This window comes from Trichoderma evansii (genome assembly GCF_050947405.1).
Source record: "Trichoderma evansii strain SZMC 28006 chromosome Unknown GGI43scaffold_22, whole genome shotgun sequence".
Classification (NCBI taxonomy): Eukaryota; Fungi; Ascomycota; class Sordariomycetes; order Hypocreales; family Hypocreaceae; genus Trichoderma; species Trichoderma evansii.
Genome location: NW_028145184.1, coordinates 1 through 17,648, shown reverse-complemented (window position 1 = coordinate 17,648; position 17,648 = coordinate 1). Strand labels below are relative to the sequence as shown.

The window sequence follows — 17,648 nt, the reverse complement described above, 5'->3', positions numbered from 1 at the left end:
ATGAAAACGAAGATGAAAATAAATTAGTTTTTTTTAAAAAGCTGAAGAAAACGAATTTAATTCGTCAGGAAAGTGAAGAGAACTATTTATTTTCGTTTTTCATTAACGAAATACGAAATTAATTGTAGTAACGAAACGAATTACGAAAGATTACTGATTAATGTGGCAACCCTGCATAGGACTAATGGAAGCTCCTACCAGAAAGATTTAGAATATATTATAACCTGTGGCAATAGTTTCCAAATACTTAGCGATTATGTATAAAGTTTCTTACTTGTTTTGCACGAGTTCATCATAATTATGGGGAGGCCTATCCGGTATCCAAGCAGGTGTATTCTGTATCTAAAAAGCGGGGCGTGTAAGATGAAAATACTCTAACTTAAAGCACTCGGCTATGGATCATGTTTACGCACTGAATTACAGCGCTTATTCACTAAAATACAGCGCTCACATGCTATATTACATACTTATCTATTAAGTTACAGCTCATATCTGCTATATTATAACACTTATATGCTAAATTATAATATGTATTAGTTAATGTTAATGTGTAAGCTAGGGTTAGTTAAATATATTTATTTTAAGGAGCTTAGTGTAATTCTTTTTTAGTTTTACTTGTATTAATTATAAGCAGTATAAATTTTACTTTTTTAAATATAAAATATATATATTAGGGTAGCTTACTATATAATTAGTATTACTATAAAACCAGTACCCTTTTATATTAAATATATTATATTTTTAAATTATTATAAAAAATTTAACATTTAATTAAAATTAATTATTTTATTATTATATTATAAATAAATAATAAAAATATTAGTATATTACTAGTATTTTCTAGTATTTTTTTAATAAATTTTATTAATTTATATTTAATTATAAAAAAAAAAAAATATTTTTAATTTTTTTATAAGTGTAACAAGGTTTTACTAGTTTTTTAAATTAATAGCTAGGTACTAGGGCTAAAAGTTATAATATATAACCCCTGGGGCTTTAACAAGTTTTTTTTTATAAAATATTAAAATTATATAATTATAAATAATTTTTAAATTTAAATATTTTAATATATTATTACTTACTTAACTAGCTATTATTAATAATTTTTTATTATAATTTTTAAATTTTTTTTATAATTACTTAAGTAATAATATTAATAAGAATTATATATTTTAATATTTTTAATATACTTATATTTTTTTAAAAAAAAATACTTAAAGTTTTTTATAACTTATAATAACTTTTATTATAAATAATATAAGTGCTTTTAATTTTATTAAATTATAAAAAAATTATATAATATTAAAAATTATTATTTAAAAATTAAAAATTTTAAAAAAATTTAAAAATTAATAAAATTAATTAATAAATTAATTTTTTATTAATAAAAAAAATAAAATTATTTTATTTTATTACTAGTATTATTAAAATAATTTTTTATAAGTAATAAAAAAAAGTTAAAATTAAAAATATATATTAAATAATTATTAATATAAACTTTTAAATTTATAATAAATAATTTAATAATTTTAAATATATTTTTTATAAAATATTAAAAAAATATAAAATAAAAAAATAAAAAATTATATTAATTTTAAATAATATAAATAATAATATTAAAATAAATTAAAAGTAATATTTTAATAAATTAAAAAAAAAATTATTTTTATTTAAAATTAAAAAAATTTTAAAAAATAATTTATTAAAAACTTATATTTTTTATATTTTTAAAATAATTTAATAAAAAAGAATTAATTTTTAAAAAAAATATATATTTATTTAAATATATTTAAAAAATATTTTTTTTATATTAATAAAAAATAATAAGTATTTTTTTTATAAAAAATTATAACTTATTTTATAAAATTAAATTAAATAATAAAATTATAATATATTAAATATATAAAAATAATAATATTTTTAATTACTTATTATTATTATAACTCTTATAATAAAATTTTAAAATAAAATTATTATTTTATTTATAAAAGCTTTAATTATTAAATTAATTATTATTTTAATTAAAAGAAAACTAGTAATTTAAAAAATATTAAATAATTAAAATAATTATTTTTATTATAATTAATAATTTTTTTAAATTATAAGTAAAATAAAAATTATAAGTATTTTTATAAATTATTAAATAAAATTTTATTAATATATATATTAATTTAAATATTAATTATAAAATTAATTTTATTAATATATAATTTATAAAATATTATAGCTTTTATTTTATTTTTATATAATATTTTTTTAATATAATTATAATAAATTAATTAAATTTATTTTTTTAAAAAATATAAAAAATTTTTATTATTATTATAAATAATTAAAAATAAATTTATTAATTTATATATATTTATATAAAATATATAAAATTTTATAAAATTAAAAAAAGAATTTATTATTAAAAATACTTATTATTTTAAATAAAAAAATATATTTTAATATTTAAAATTATTAATAATAATTTAAATAAAACTAGTATAATAATAAAATTTAATTTTTATATAAATTTATAAAATTTTATTATTTTAAAATATTTAATTAAATTATTTTTTTAAAAAAATTTAATTAAAATATTAATAAAATTCTCTTATAATTATAAAATTTTATAAATATATTTAATTTTAAAAAATTAAAATTATTATTTTTTTTTTAAATTATTAATTATATTATTAATATTTTACTTAGTATTTTATTATTATATAACATTATTTACTTTTTTTATTAATTAAATTATAAAAATTATAAAAATATTTAAAAAAAATAATTTTTTATATTTATATATAAATTATTATAAATTTAATAAAATAATAAAAATAAATTATTATTTATTATTTTTTATTTTAAAAATTTTTAATTATATTTAAAAACTTTAATATTTTATAAAAATTAATATTAAAAATACTTATTATTATATTTATATTATTAAAAAAAATTATTTTTAAAATATATTATAAATATTTTAAATATTTAATAATACTTATAAGTTTTATTAATATTTTTATTATATTTTAATATTATATATATAAAATATTATAAAAATTATTTAATATTATTTATATAATATATTTAAATAATATTTTTATTTTTTTTAAAATAAAAAAAAATTATATTTAATATATTTAATAAATTTTTATATTATTATATTAAATTAAATTATATATTAAGCTTTTAAAATATATTTCTTATTAAAATTATATTAAATTTTTAAATTTTATTTTTTTAAATAAAAACTTTTTATAAATTTAATATAAGTTAATATAATTATTATTTAATTATTTTTAAATATTTTTTAAAAAATTTAAATATTTTTATAATTTTATAATTTTTATTATTATTTTATAAAAAGTTTTTTTAAAATAATTATAATTTTATTAAAAAAAAATAAAAATAAAAAAAATAATAAAAATATTTTTTTAAATTTTATTAAATTAAAGATATTTTAAAATTTAAAAGTTATTTTTTAATATATTTTATTATTTTAATATTTTAATTTTAAAAAGCTAATATATATTAAAATAAATATTTTTAAATTTATAATAATAAGAATTTTATTATTATATAATATTTTAATTAAAAAAGTTTATTAAAATTAAATTAAATTATAATATTTTAAAATAAAAAATATTTATTATTATAAAATTATTTAAATAATATTAATAATATTATATTAAAAAGATTATAAAATTTATTAAAATTTTTTTTAATTATTTAAATTTATAAATATTTATATAATAGTTATACTTATTAAAAAAATAAATTTAATAATATATATATTTTATATTATTTAATTTTATTATAAAATATTAAATAAAAAAAAATAATTTAATTAATATTATTTTTAAAAAATTAATTTATTATATAAAAAATATTATAAATTTAAATTTTACTTACTTATAATTATAAAGCTTTATATAAGTAATTAAATAAATTTATAAAAATTTATTTAATATATATTTTTTTACTTATAATATAATTAAATAAAACTTTAACAGGCTTTAAAAGCTATTATACTAGCTATTATTTAATTTTTTTAAAATTAAATATTTTTAAAATTAAACTTTTTTAAAATTATAAAAAAATTATATTAATAAATATAATTTATATTTATAATAAAAATAATTAAAAATATATTTAAAATTAATATAAAATAAATAATTTAATATATTTTTTTAATTTAAATATAATTAATATTTTTTATAAAAAAAGTTTTTTAAATTTATTATTAATATAATAAAATATTTTTATAAAAAAAAATTTTTTATATTAAAAATATTAATAATAAAATATTATTAGTTTTTAAATAATTAATTAATTAAATTATAAAAATATTTTATTATAAAAAAATTATTTAATTTATTATTATTATTATAATAATTATAAAAGAAATATATATTAAATAAATATATTAATATTTTTATTAAAAATAATATAATAATTATAAATAAATAATTTTAATATTTAAAAATATATAAAATAAAAAATTAAATTAAATACTTATTAAAAATTTAATATATAATTATTAAATAAAAAAAAAATATTATATATAAAAAATATATTTTTAGTTTTAATAATATTAATTTAATAAATAAAATTTTTTATTTATATTATAATAATTTTTTAGCAAGTTATTTTAAAATAACTTATATTTTAAATTTTATTTAATAAAAATTTTATTAATATTATATAAATTAAAATATTAAAAAATATATAACTAGTTATAAAATATATTAAAAAAATATATTTTAAAAATATAAGTTATATAATAAATTTAAATTTTTACTAATTCTTTAAGAATTTATAAAAAAATTATTAATACATTTTATTACTAGCTTTTTAATAATATTATATAAAAAAAAAAAAATTAATATTATTTTAATAATAATAAATTAATTTATAAAATATTTTATTTTTTTACTTATATAAATTATAATTATTATAAAAAAATTAATTAAATTATAATATTAAAAAATATTAATAATTTTAATTTTTAAATTTTAAAAATATATTATATAAAAATTATTATTATTATTATTATTTTAAAAATATTTTTATATAAATTTTAAATAATAAAATATAATAAAACAAGTATTTTATAATATTTATATTTTTTTTTTAATTTAATATAATAAATTTAAAAATAACTGTTTTAATATAAATCCCACGCCGACCTCCCGGGGTGCCGATTACACAGTGGGCTACCCTAGATAGACCCTCCCTAATTATATTCAAAAGCGAATTATTATTTAATAACCCAGTTTCATTATCCAGCACCCGGCCGTAATTTAACAAGGCAGTCAGCATAGGTATTAAAATATTTAACTACTAGATAATACTTGAAGTAGTAGAAGCAGTAGAAGCAGTAGCTTAATATTCGCGACTTTAGCTGTAAAGTACAACAGAGTTTATATAATAAATTGGAAGGAAATTAAATTGGAGAATTCATCTAAAGTAGCTAGGGAATACTAACAACGCCTGCCGCATGTTTCATAAGCTAGCTATGCAATACTATAGCAGAGGCCTACCCTAAGATGCAATAAAATTCGTAGAAATTGTTTCTTGTAAAGCTTTATAAAAGCAATTATGTATTAGTTCTATAGCCATATCAATTTATAATAACTGAAAATAATTTCTATTTAAAATTTTAGTATAATATTAAAAAAGCTATAGAAATACCTTTCAAATTCATGTAAGAACATGCCTTAAATGAAACCTCTTAAAGGAATTATATACGTGAGATATTATTCTCCTTTTTCATGACAATTCACTGGCCAATAATACATATCTTTCAACGCCACAACGCGCCCTGGCTGCCTGATTATAGGGCGGGGGACTAGGTCTGATTGCCTTTCTTGTCAAAAGAGTCGTATATTACAGGCACGAAAATAAATTACTGAGTGGAATTATTTTATACCAGCAGATTTTTGGACCTAATCTGACGAATTGAATCGAATATGGGTGCAAGATAATTTTATGCAGAGAATTTTACGAGTATTACAACTTGCCAAGGGTTAGATCTTATCCGAAAATCTGCTGACACAACATTGGGAAACGCGGGGCTGGTAGACAGCATATTTTATGGTAGTACAGCTAGAACAAAGGTAATGTACAGAGTTTAGAGCATTATAATATTGATGGAGGCTCTTTCTAAGTCGGGCATGATTTATAACAAATGCTTCTGAATTAATCGTCTTAAGCGTGGCTCTTTCTCGTGCCACTCAATCTATTTAGTACTTCCATAAAAAATAAAATAATATTGGTACTCGTGTGCCACTACTGTAAGTTCTAACAATGGCTCCCATAAATCAAGAACTGAAATGAGAGCTATTGGAAAAGATTAATGGTAACTGTGGGCTTCCAAAAAGTAGTGTATGAGGGTCTGCATTGTAAGAATCGTGGAAATTAAGCCTATTTAATGCCACAGGTCTCTAAGTATCTCAAATATCCTAAAGCAGCAGCCTATATCACTATAACCATTTTAAATACCATTTTAGCCTTTAGACACCTGTCAAATGGGTCCCAGCGTTGCACTCCGCTATTAACCACCTGATATTTGATGACTAGGCTCTTTCTATCTCGGTCACTACGTCCCGTAGGCTCATTTCGCTAACTTCGTGTTCTCAACAGATGCATAATCAGGACAAAACCTCTTAAACAGGGGCATCCGCTTACCCGACCCGTAAACTTTGGTGAAAACTCAGCCTAAATGACAACCCCCTCATATACAGCTTTTCTCACTCTGTATGCAACATTTACTAAATTAATGAGCCTTATATATAAAGCCAAATGGAGCAAGATGATATTGAGAAATTTTGAATTTTGATACCCTCCCAAAATAGCCGTAATATTCAGAATGTTGCGTAAACTTAGCCTACTGGTACTAGCGGGCCTCGTTTCTCGCACGGTCCAGCAGAGCTGTGCGGCCTTATAGTGAGTGAAGTCAAGGCAATAGAAAACAATGAGAAAAAAATTACATATTGCTAACAGCAATTCAGTGGCCAATGTGGAGGCATCGGATGGTCCGGTGCGACATGCTGCGTTTCTGGCGCCCAGTGCAACGTGCTAAATGATTACTATTCTCAATGTGTTCCATCAACTGTATGAGCTATGGCTGTTTTTATAGAGCCATTCTAACATCATACAGGGTGGCAGCGGTCCTACTGGATCATCGTCTACAGCTACCTCGATCCCTCATTCTCAATCCTCATCTGTGGGCTCATCTGTAGGCTCATCTGTGGGACAGTCAACCGGCGTATCCACATATACCACCACTGATACCTCTACTGTTGCTCTCCATTCACAGTCTCCTTACCCAAGTATTGCTGCGTCCAGCTGCGGCTCGTGGACCCTGGTTGACAATGTGTGTTGTCCATCGTACTGTGCCACGGATGATACCTCAGAGAGCTGCACTTGCAGTGACTGCATTACACCACCTTCGGCAGATTGCATGTCCGGAACTATGTATCCAGAGGTCCATACCGTTAGCAATAATGAGAGCTGGCATTACAGTGTAAGACAGTTAAATCAATCGCGAATAGCTCTTGGTATACTGACTTTTGGGCTTCTAATAGAGATCCACTCACTTCGGTTTAACCAGCGGCGGAGCTTGTGGCTTCGGCCTCTATGGTCTATGCACAAAAGGCAGTGTAACGGCGAACTGGACGGACCCACTACTTGGTACGACTTGTGATGCTTTTTGTACGGCGTACCCTCTGCTTTGCAAAGATCCTACCGGCACTACCCTCCGTGGAAATTTTGCGGCACCAAATGGAGATTATTACACGCAGGTAAGAATGAATTTTGCCAATCTATCTTCTGCGCTGATCACATTTTAGTTCTGGCCTTCTCTGACGGGGAATCTCGATAACTATCTTTCTTGTGGTGAATGCATCGAACTTATCCAAACCAAGCCTGACGGTACCGATTATGCTGTAGGAGAAGCTGGTTATACGGATCCGATCACATTGGAAATCGTAGACAGCTGCCCCTGTAACGCGAACTCCAAGTGGTGCTGTAAGAAAACTCATTACTGTATATCACCAACATTCTCTAATCTATTACAGGTGGCCCCGGCGCTGATCACTGCGGAGAAATCGATTTCAAATACGGATGTCCTCTTCCAGCTGGCAGCATTCATCTTGATCTCTCTGATATTGCTATGGGCCGATTACAGGGCAATGGTTCTCTCAACAATGGTGTGATTCCAACACGTTATAGGAGAGTACAGTGCCCTAAACTCGGCAATGTTTACATATGGCTTCGAAACGGCGGAGGTCCGTACTACTTTGCCATCACCGCCGTCAACACCAATGGACCTGGGTCTGTCACAAAAATTGAGATCAAAGGCGCAGACTCGAACACTTGGATTGCTCTAGTACATGATCCAAATTACACTAGTAGCCGTCCGCAAGAACGCTATGGTAGCTGGGTAATTCCGCAAGGGTCGGGGCCTTTCAACCTCCCGGTTGGAGTTCGTTTGACCAGCCCAACAGGAGAGCAGATCGTTAATGAACAAGCTATAAAGACTTTCACTCCACCAGCGACGGCAGATCCTAACTTCTATTACATTGACATTGGTGTACAATTTAGTAAGAACTAAAAATATATGACCAAGGGGGCCGTTCTTGGTAATATTTTTATTCATGCTGCCACTTATCCTTTGTTCTGAATTTTCAAATGCACATGTATGTTTTAGACTCCTTTAAAACTATAGCTTGCTAGCAATTATTTGCAATACTTGAGCAAAATTCTAACAGACAAGATTAGAATACATTGTGCTATGCAAAAGGAGCGCTGCTGCTAGTACCTAAATCTCTCTCATTCTATAAATCCTTTCTAGCAACAAGTACAACGCCGTTTATTCTTGCCCGAGAGTATGCTTGTTAGTAATTACACACTCACAAACCAATGAAAGAGAATTACAATAATGTGAAAATTGGAATTATCTCTATATTCTCAACAGACAATAAATTGATTTTGTATTACGGCGACACAGTTGTACTCTTCCAGTAGATACAACTCTTGATATGCGATATTAGTGCAGCGCGATAGTACCAAGAAAGACATATTGGCCTAAAATCTCAGCATTGTATTTATGATTCCCCCGGATAAGGCAAGAAACGCTGATAAATTGAAGATTTGCTGCATCCTTTGCCTGAGTATATCAGGGAATTCCAAACTGCCATACTGTTTGGGTGGAGCAGTCGACCATATAAGTTGCTCATTACCTACACGCTGAGGTCCTTGGCGACGGGGCGGCGTGTCAAAGCACTCGACTACTGGAAATCTGCCGAAGTCTGCCAGAGCTGCTGGGACGGTACTTGGACTACGGAGCACTACCAATTTGACGCTGGCGTGGTTTCGTGGGTGGCGTTACTGGACTGGCCAATAAGGGGTAGGCTACCATCCCCGGATGACTAGGGCTATGCTAAGACGAGCCACAGTTCCGTGATGTGAGGTATATTGTGTAGGCGCTATGTAGGCATGTTCGCGTTGACTGGAAATGATTAAGGTTCAGGAAAGAAGATGACCACTTTTACCTACCAAGCTATAACGAAGACTAGGTCATTCGTAGTAGCTAGTGCCTTCGCCTCTGGAATCATCGAACAATTAAAGAATAGAAACGCGTTATTTAGCTGAGGTATACCCTAAACCTTTTCATTTAAGTTTGACGTCTCCGCAGTTAGCGATGGCCCATAAGCAACGGCATGAAAAGAGAGTAGTTCAAGCGGAAGGAGGTCCTAGCAGATACTGTTATCAATTTAGAAAAGAAAATCGACAGGGTTTACGGTAATACCACAGTTGGAGAGGAAATGACTCCCGAATCAAGGAGCAACATAAAATTCATCTAAGAAGCACAGGCCATTATTGCTTTTGCGACCGAGATTGTTAATGAAGTGTACAAAAGTCTATTAAGCTCTATATCGTGCTTTATATATATCACGAAATATATATAAAACTGAAATACAATTATTCGAAGTAACAAGTCTGATCAAGGATATAATTATTACTGTTTATCATAGGTAGATACGTTATACGCTGTAACAATAATTGGGCAAAAATAAATAGAAAAGCCTTGGCGCTCTACCAGTGGGGTTTGTGCCTGAAATCTTACTAATGTACGGAGTATAACAGAAGGGTACTGCTAGCAAATTAGCCTGCGCTCTTGCATGTAATCTGCACACTCTTTTAATCGGATTTTGCCCGAATTTGACAGTACTTGCTATTTGCCAAATTAAAATATCTTGGAATACCTACTATTATATACTGCATAAAATTGACACCATTTTCTGGCCGCATGTTGCAATGGATGCGTTGTCTCGACAAACCAATGCAATCTCCGGCGATACAGCGGACTCAGTAGACCAAGATAGAATCAATCGCGTGCTCCGTGCTAAACGTGTATATCGAGGTCCAGCTTGCATGTACGTTCATCAATCTCTATGCTGCCTCACCTATCCGCATCTTACCAATCCTTACGTATACTTATTGCTTATAGCCCCTGTCGCCACCGGAAAGTCAAATGTGATCATTCTCAGCCTTGCCGGACGTGTCTCAAAAGAGGCCATCCTGACATCTGCGTATATACACTCAGCGAACCAGATGATCAACAGAGAGCGTCAGCAACGCGACATTCTCCTTCAGCAAACCGCCCATCATGGAACGGCTCTTTTGGAATACAATTAGCCCAGACAAATCCAATTATCGCGCGCGACGACGGTACCAACGAGGCTGAGCCGCTCGCTTCGCCGAGAATTGGCGCCTCACCTGGAAACTCTGCTGCGATACACCGCTCAACGGAAGAAGTTTTAAGTACTGTCACGCCAACCGCCTCTAATCGCGATCCAAATGAGCAGCCTTACTCTGGTGGCACTTCCATACTTACACAGCTGCATCTGCTCGATCCTGACTCATTCAGGGACATCGCCGAAGATGCAGCCCCAATTCTTGGCTTGCAAAAAACACATTCGCGATCGATCCCTTCTTAGATACCACAACTCCTCGGGCGCGATGGATTGCCTTGCAGAATATCCTTCCGGATAAAATGGAGGCTTTGACGTTAGTGAATGCGAGCTACCTACTCTTACATCTTTTGAAACCAGCTGGATGATAATCCGCTATCTGCCCGTTTAAATAATGGTTTATGTCGTAGTTACTTTCCGCTATACCGTTCTTCCGCGCATCCGTTCAACCCCATACTATTCAACATTGACCACTTCGAATACGACATGTGCCGATATCTTCAAGCTCTGGACAGCGGCCAACTGGGGGACAGAGACAAGATAAGTGAACAATGGTTTAGCAACAAGTCGATTGCTTTCATCGCTCTCCTTCTTGCTACGCTGGCTTCAGGTTGCCATTTTTCACTGCCTCAAATGTCCGAGTGCCATGAGCGCCGCTTACGACTGGGTAAGAATCATCTGTTCAGTTGTCCTCCGCGTGAATCCTTCTCCTATATCTTTCCATGACGGCAATTTTATCACCGACGTCAATAGCTCCTAACATGTACGCAGTTGGGCGCACCTTCAAGGCCCTACAATTAGCCAACTATCTTTTTAGCCCTTCACTTGATATCATCCAAGCTCTCTTAATCCTTGGAAATACCCTTCAAAATCTGGGACAGTCAGACGGTGCATGGGTTCTACTTGGAACCACCGTCAGATTGGCACAGGCTTTGGGACTGCATATAGAATCTGTCAGGCAAAAGCCGGGAGAGGTCGGTAGCAAGGTGAGAGCTGTTTGGTAAGCCCACCACTCTTCACCCGCTCTCAAGCTTTGTAGCTTTTCTGCTTTGCAGCAAAACACGCCCCACCTGAGAGCCACACATAACTAACTATGCAATGAAGGGACTCTACTGTATGGCAAGACAGTCTTTTGAGCCTCTGCCAGGGTCGACCTACCATCATAAGAAGCCACTGGATGTCGCCTATAACCCAAAGCGCTGATCTTTTAACGTACATCGACATAATGCATGCACCATCTGCAGAGAATCGCCGTAGATGTCATGGGCAAAGAGGCTATGCCTGAAATCGCTGTGGCCACTCATCTAATCCAAGACATCAGCGACTGCTATCGCCGTGGTGAGCCCCATCTCTTGAGCCGTGATATGTGTCGGAACTTACACCAGCATTTGGAACATCTCATCTGCAAAATTCACGTATCATTCAATATATCCGTCATATGTCGCCCTGCCGTTCGGCCATCCATTGCACAAAGAGACGATCCACTACTCCAAACGCTGCGTAGTCGCATTAAAGAAAGCCTTATGGATACCCTGAAGGTGTTTCTTGACCTGACAGCACTTAGTATTATGTCTCTACGAATATGGACAACCGTCCATAATGTGCTCAGCTGCAGTCTACTGCTTAGTATGTGGGATGAGACGAGGGATGATTCAGGATGTCAAGACCTGCAGCGCAGAGTAATCGAAGTGTTCTTGTCCGCGGGACGGAGTAGTAAAACCACCGCCACAAACCCTACACTCCAGGATAGTGTGAAATGGCTTTCAGAGCGGCATGCTCGGGCTTTTGTGGCTGTTCAGAATGCACTGCGGAGATCAAGCCAGCTACAACACGGCGAGGCTTCGGCAGAAATTATACTCCCAGCAGCATTTAGTAGCGGGTCAGTCAACCCCATCGTTTCAACATTGCCGTGTCACGTCATTCTTACCTCTTGATTTCTTAGTCTGAACAATGACCAAACTATAGACTGGGGAGACGCAAGTATTTCCCCATTTGGGTATGTTAAAGCAATTATCAATGGTGAGTAATTTTAGCCGCTAGAAACACGACTGAAAATTCCTTGTTAACGGCTATGACAGTGCCTGATTACGAGTTTTCGCTAGACAAGGGGTTCTTTTAGCGAGACGATTATTCACTATCCGAAACTTGGATGGGCTTGAAGAAGTGGCCTCGTTTTTGACAAGTTGTGTCGCACACAAGTTCGGGAGCTCCGAACTTGATTGGGCCTCGGACCTCGGATCTCGGAGACTAGTCTCAAAAAAACGAGACCTATTAATGTGATAATAGATGACCTTTTTGTGCACTGCAGATTGCATAACGTGAACTTGTGAGAGGCTACTGTTGTCTGAACAATACATATCCAATAGGACCGATTTTTTTTTTAAAAAAAAAAAGATTACATGAACAGCTGAAAATTGCGTTGTCCAGAACTTGTACTGTTGTGCGCATAGCACCGACACTTGACTTTTGCAACCGTCTACACAGGCACTAATATTCTAATCGCAAGCTGCATTTTATGAATATCTTTTAAAATTTCTTATTTCATTTATTCAATAGTATCATTTTCTCAATGTCTAATAACAAAACGGATTTGACAGTTTCCGAATCAGATGTCGATCACCCTTCCAAAAGCTCCGATAGCAAGGCACAGATGTCGCAGCACGCAAATTCTCAAATCATTCAGCGTAAGCGAATTGTGGTAGCTATGACTGGAGCTACTGGATCAAGCATGGGTATCAAAGTACTCCTAACATTGCGTCGCCTCAACGTCGAAACCCACTTGATCATAAGCAAGTGGGCTGGGCTAAAGAGACGCTCAAATATGAAACCGATTACCGTCCTTGGAATGTTAGGGCGTTGGCCGACTACGTTTATAATAGTCACGACATGACTGCCGCTGTCTCGAGCGGCTCATTTCGAACTGACGGCATGGTTGTTGTCCCATGCAGTATGAAAACCCTCGCCGCGATTTCCAATGGCTTTTGCGATGAACTGATATCACGCACGGCCGACATCATGATGAAAGAGCGTAGACGTCTGGTCTTGGTTGCACGTGAGACACCTTTGAGCGAGATACACCTTCGCAACATGCTGCAAGTCACGCGGGCCGGTGCCGTGGTCTTCCCTCCTGTACCAGCTTTATACATTAAGCCAGCAAGCGTCGACGACTTAATTGACCAGAGCGTTGGGCGAATTTTGGATTTGTTCGACCTAGATACAAAGGAATTTGACAGATGGACTGGGTGGAAGAAGGATCAAAATTGAGCTAGGGATGTAATTTGAGAGGATTGTTACGTTTACCGCCACTATCATAGTCGCAATCTCGAGATATATTTGAGTACGAATATCTTATCGCAATTCATGTTTTGTAAATATATATTTGCTACATGTTCTATGATGCTGTATACAACCTAGCTTGTCAGACACAGGTAGTCCAAATAATTCGACATAATACAAGTGCGAGCTCTTTTACAGAGAAGAATGCGCGATTATCCTATCTCAGCACAGCCTACTATAGTAATTGAGACTAGGATCTTTTGCCAGTATCATACTATCATACTCATAGTGAGTGATGGACTAAAAAGTATTGGAGAAGACTGGTTTCACTTTCGCGAGCATCCCTCCAGTCTCGCTAAAGGTAATTTTCTTCCAAACTCTTTTACCTTTTCTTAGATCGGGGTGAACGTTACTATGTAGGCCGATACGACAGCTCTCTAACATTAATTAATCTTACCACACTTTTGTAGATCAAGTCCAAGGTTGTGGCCCCTACTATCTCTAGCACCAAGTTTCAAGACATATCTTTCTATGCAGTCGGGCGATAATAGTATACAGCCGGGCAATAAGCGTATTGAGGCTTCGGCCCGAGCCGGTGGGGCTTCAAGCTAGCTATAAGCTCCGACATCTCGGTCCGAGAACCGAGAGCATCAAGTCTCGAGTAGGAATTATCTCTATCAAGTCCTCGGCCACTGACATCACGCATACTGGCGATTGATGATTTGAACTCATCATTAGTATATTCAGTAGAGTTTAAAGTATAAAAACCTTAGTTCCCAAGCCTTTAATTGAAGATTATTGCTGCAGATCACTATCATATTGATTAAGCATCCTGCATCAGATAAAATTGACGATCTCAGGAGAACAACTTCAGGATAAGCCGGAAACTAAGAAAGTAAACATTTGACTTTCTGCCATGCCTACCACGAGAAATCCCGTTTTGAGTTTCCGCTCATTCATCGAAACTCTTAGAGAAGATAATGATCTTGTAGAAATCAATATCCCAATTGACGCCAATCTCGAGGCTGCCGCGATTACGCGACTAGTGTGCGAGACTGATGATAAAGCTCCTCTTTTCAATAACATAATTGGAGCCAAAAATGGATTTTTTCAGATTCTCGGTGCGCCCGCCTCGCTACGTCGAACGCGCAAAGACAGGTATGCTAGATTGGCATACCACCTGGGACTACCTTCGACGGCCAGCATGCGAGATATCATACAGCGTATAGTTAACGCAAATGACATGAAGCCTATTGAGCCAACCATTGTGTCAACTGGCCCAGTCAAAGAGAACATTATCAATGAGGATGAAATCGACCTAACAGCAATTCCTGCACCTATGGTCCATCTCTCAGACGGCGGGCGCTATATCAACACGTTTGGCATGCACGTTCTTAAGTCTCCCGACGGTAAATTGACAAACTGGTCCATCGCACGCAATATGGTCAACAGTAAGAAGACCTTGACAGGAGCGGTTGCAGTGCCGCAGCACATTGGAAGGATGCTAGAGCTGTGGAAAGCAGAAGGCAAAGATTGCCCTTGGGCTCTCGCATTTGGCGTTCCTCCCGCTGCCATAATGGCGTCCAGTCTACCACTACCCGATGGTGTAAGTGAGGCTGGATATGTTGGCGCTCTTACTAGCTCTTCGGTACCACTCGTTAAATGCGAAACCAATGATCTCTTAGTTCCAGCAGATTCCGAGATCGTGTTTGAAGGCACCATGTCTATCACCGAAACAGCGTCTGAAGGGCCTTTTGGCGAAATGCACGGCTACTCATTTCTCGGCGTCAATCAATTTCCGGTGTTTCATGTGAAGAAGATCACATATCGAAACGACGCTATCTTGCCCTTATCGGCCGCTGGTCGTCTGACGGATGAAACTGTGCGTTTAGAATTTCATCTATGCTTCCTGCCTCCCCACCCTTTTTATTTTATACTTTGTTCACTTCTAACTTCGACAAATAGCAAACCATGATCCTCTTGCAGCCGCACATATTATGAAGCTCTGTCAGAATGATGGCTTGCCAACTGTCAATGCATTTGCACCATTTATGGGCCAGTGTGACAACCCGGTCACTAGGTTCCTAGATGGGATTAGTAACACAGAGGATTTCCAAGGGATAAACCTGAGGTCTAGGTTTATATTAGCGGAGCAGTTAAGGGATTTATAAGTAATAATAATAAGTAATAGTAATCTGTTATTACTAAGGTTAATAAGACTTAATAAATTATATTTTAATTATATTATAATTAATATATTAATAACTAGTTATTTAAATTATTTTAATAAATATAAAAAAATAAGTTTATATATTTAATTAAATAAATTAAATTATTTATAAATTTTAATAATGTTTTATAAATTATTTTATAAAATTAATAATTTTTTTATAAATTAATAAATTATTTAAATAATTGAATAATTTTTTTATAATTAATAAATTAATTTTATATTAATTTAATTATATTTATTTTATAAGTTTATTATTATAATTATAAAAATTAAATTATAATATAATATATTTTTTAAATTAATTTTAATTTTAAAATTTTAAAATTTTTAATATAAATAATATATTTTTTATTTAATAAATATAATTATTTTTTAATTTTTTATTAATATTTTTTAATTTTTATTTTATTAATTTTATTATATTAAATAAAATATTTAAAATAATTTATTTAAAAATTTTATATTATAAATTTTTATTTTAATTTAATATTATTAATATTTAAATAATAAATAAATATTATTTATTTTATATATTTAAAAATTAAAAAAAATATTTACTATTTTTTAATAATTTTTTTTATTATTTAAAATATATTTATATAAATTAATTATCTTATAATATTTAAAATTTAATTTTAAAATAATTAAAATATATTATTTTTTATTATTTTTATTTAAAAAATAAATTAAAAAAAATTTAAAAAAAATATTATTATATAAATATAAATATTAAATATTTTTATAAGTAAAAAAAAATATAATATAAAAAAATAAAATATATTATTATATAAAATATTATTAATTTAAATAAATTAAAATATATTAAATATAAAAAAATAAAAATTATTTATTAAATTATGATATTATAATTAAAGTTTAATTTTTTTAAAATTATTTTTATTTTTATTTTAATAATTAAAATTTTTTTAAAAAAATAAAAAATAAATTTTAAATTAATATAATTTTTAAATTTTAATAAAACAATTTTATTAATATTATTAAATTTTTAAAATATTTAATAAATTTTTATATTTTTTTTTTATTATATTTAATAATATTATTTATTATTTTTTTTTATTTTTATAATATTAATATTTTTAATTTTATATTTTTATTTTAATAATAATTTTATTTTAAATAAATTTTTTAATATTTTTATTAATTAATATTTTTTTTAATAATAATATATAAAAAATTAAATATATAAGTTTTTTTTATTTTTTTTATTATTTAAAAAATTTAAATTTATAATTAATTTTTTTAATTTTTTTTAAAATTTTATAAATATTAATTTTTTTAAAATTTAACTTATTATTTAATTTATTTATTTTAATATTTACTTATTTATTATTATATATATATTATAATAATTAAATTATATTTTTTTT

At 29.6% G+C, this 17,648-nt stretch overlaps 5 protein-coding genes across 5 annotated transcripts; all 5 read left to right on the top strand.

The window, feature by feature from the left end:
* Positions 1–6,862: 6,862 nt before the first annotated feature.
* Positions 6,863–8,608, top strand: GGI43DRAFT_386877 (expansin module family protein; the record flags this gene model as incomplete). Its single annotated transcript, XM_083203852.1, has 6 exons — positions 6,863–6,939; positions 7,005–7,107; positions 7,154–7,519; positions 7,581–7,796; positions 7,845–8,022; positions 8,073–8,608. 6 exons carry the CDS (start codon positions 6,863–6,865, stop codon positions 8,606–8,608), a joined length of 1,476 nt encoding a protein of 491 aa, XP_083057167.1.
* Positions 8,609–10,206: 1,598 nt separating this feature from the next.
* GGI43DRAFT_413924 (Zn(II)2Cys6 transcription factor domain-containing protein) lies at positions 10,207–11,418 on the top strand. The gene is made up of 3 exons (XM_083206965.1): positions 10,207–10,433; positions 10,508–11,067; positions 11,162–11,418. The coding sequence occupies exons 1-2, from the start codon at positions 10,315–10,317 to the stop codon at positions 10,995–10,997; spliced, it is 609 nt and encodes a 202-aa protein (XP_083057166.1). The 5' UTR covers positions 10,207–10,314; the 3' UTR covers positions 10,998–11,067; positions 11,162–11,418.
* GGI43DRAFT_425003 (fungal specific transcription factor domain-containing protein) lies at positions 11,054–12,778 on the top strand (the record flags this gene model as incomplete). The annotated part of the gene is made up of 6 exons (XM_083208446.1): positions 11,054–11,067; positions 11,162–11,418; positions 11,505–11,751; positions 11,856–11,963; positions 11,998–12,630; positions 12,694–12,778. The coding sequence occupies 6 exons, from the start codon at positions 11,054–11,056 to the stop codon at positions 12,776–12,778; spliced, it is 1,344 nt and encodes a 447-aa protein (XP_083057165.1).
* A 298-nt stretch (positions 12,779–13,076) lies between these two features.
* GGI43DRAFT_413917 (UbiX family flavin prenyltransferase) lies at positions 13,077–14,143 on the top strand. Its single transcript, XM_083206964.1, has one exon. It carries the CDS (start codon positions 13,638–13,640, stop codon positions 14,013–14,015), a length of 378 nt encoding a protein of 125 aa, XP_083057164.1. The 5' UTR covers positions 13,077–13,637; the 3' UTR covers positions 14,016–14,143.
* Positions 14,144–14,943: 800 nt separating this feature from the next.
* On the top strand, positions 14,944–16,028 carry GGI43DRAFT_386874 (UbiD family decarboxylase; the record flags this gene model as incomplete). The annotated part of the gene is made up of 2 exons (XM_083203851.1): positions 14,944–15,909; positions 15,993–16,028. 2 exons carry the CDS (start codon positions 14,944–14,946, stop codon positions 16,026–16,028), a joined length of 1,002 nt encoding a protein of 333 aa, XP_083057163.1.
* Between the last annotated feature and the right edge of the window lie 1,620 nt (positions 16,029–17,648).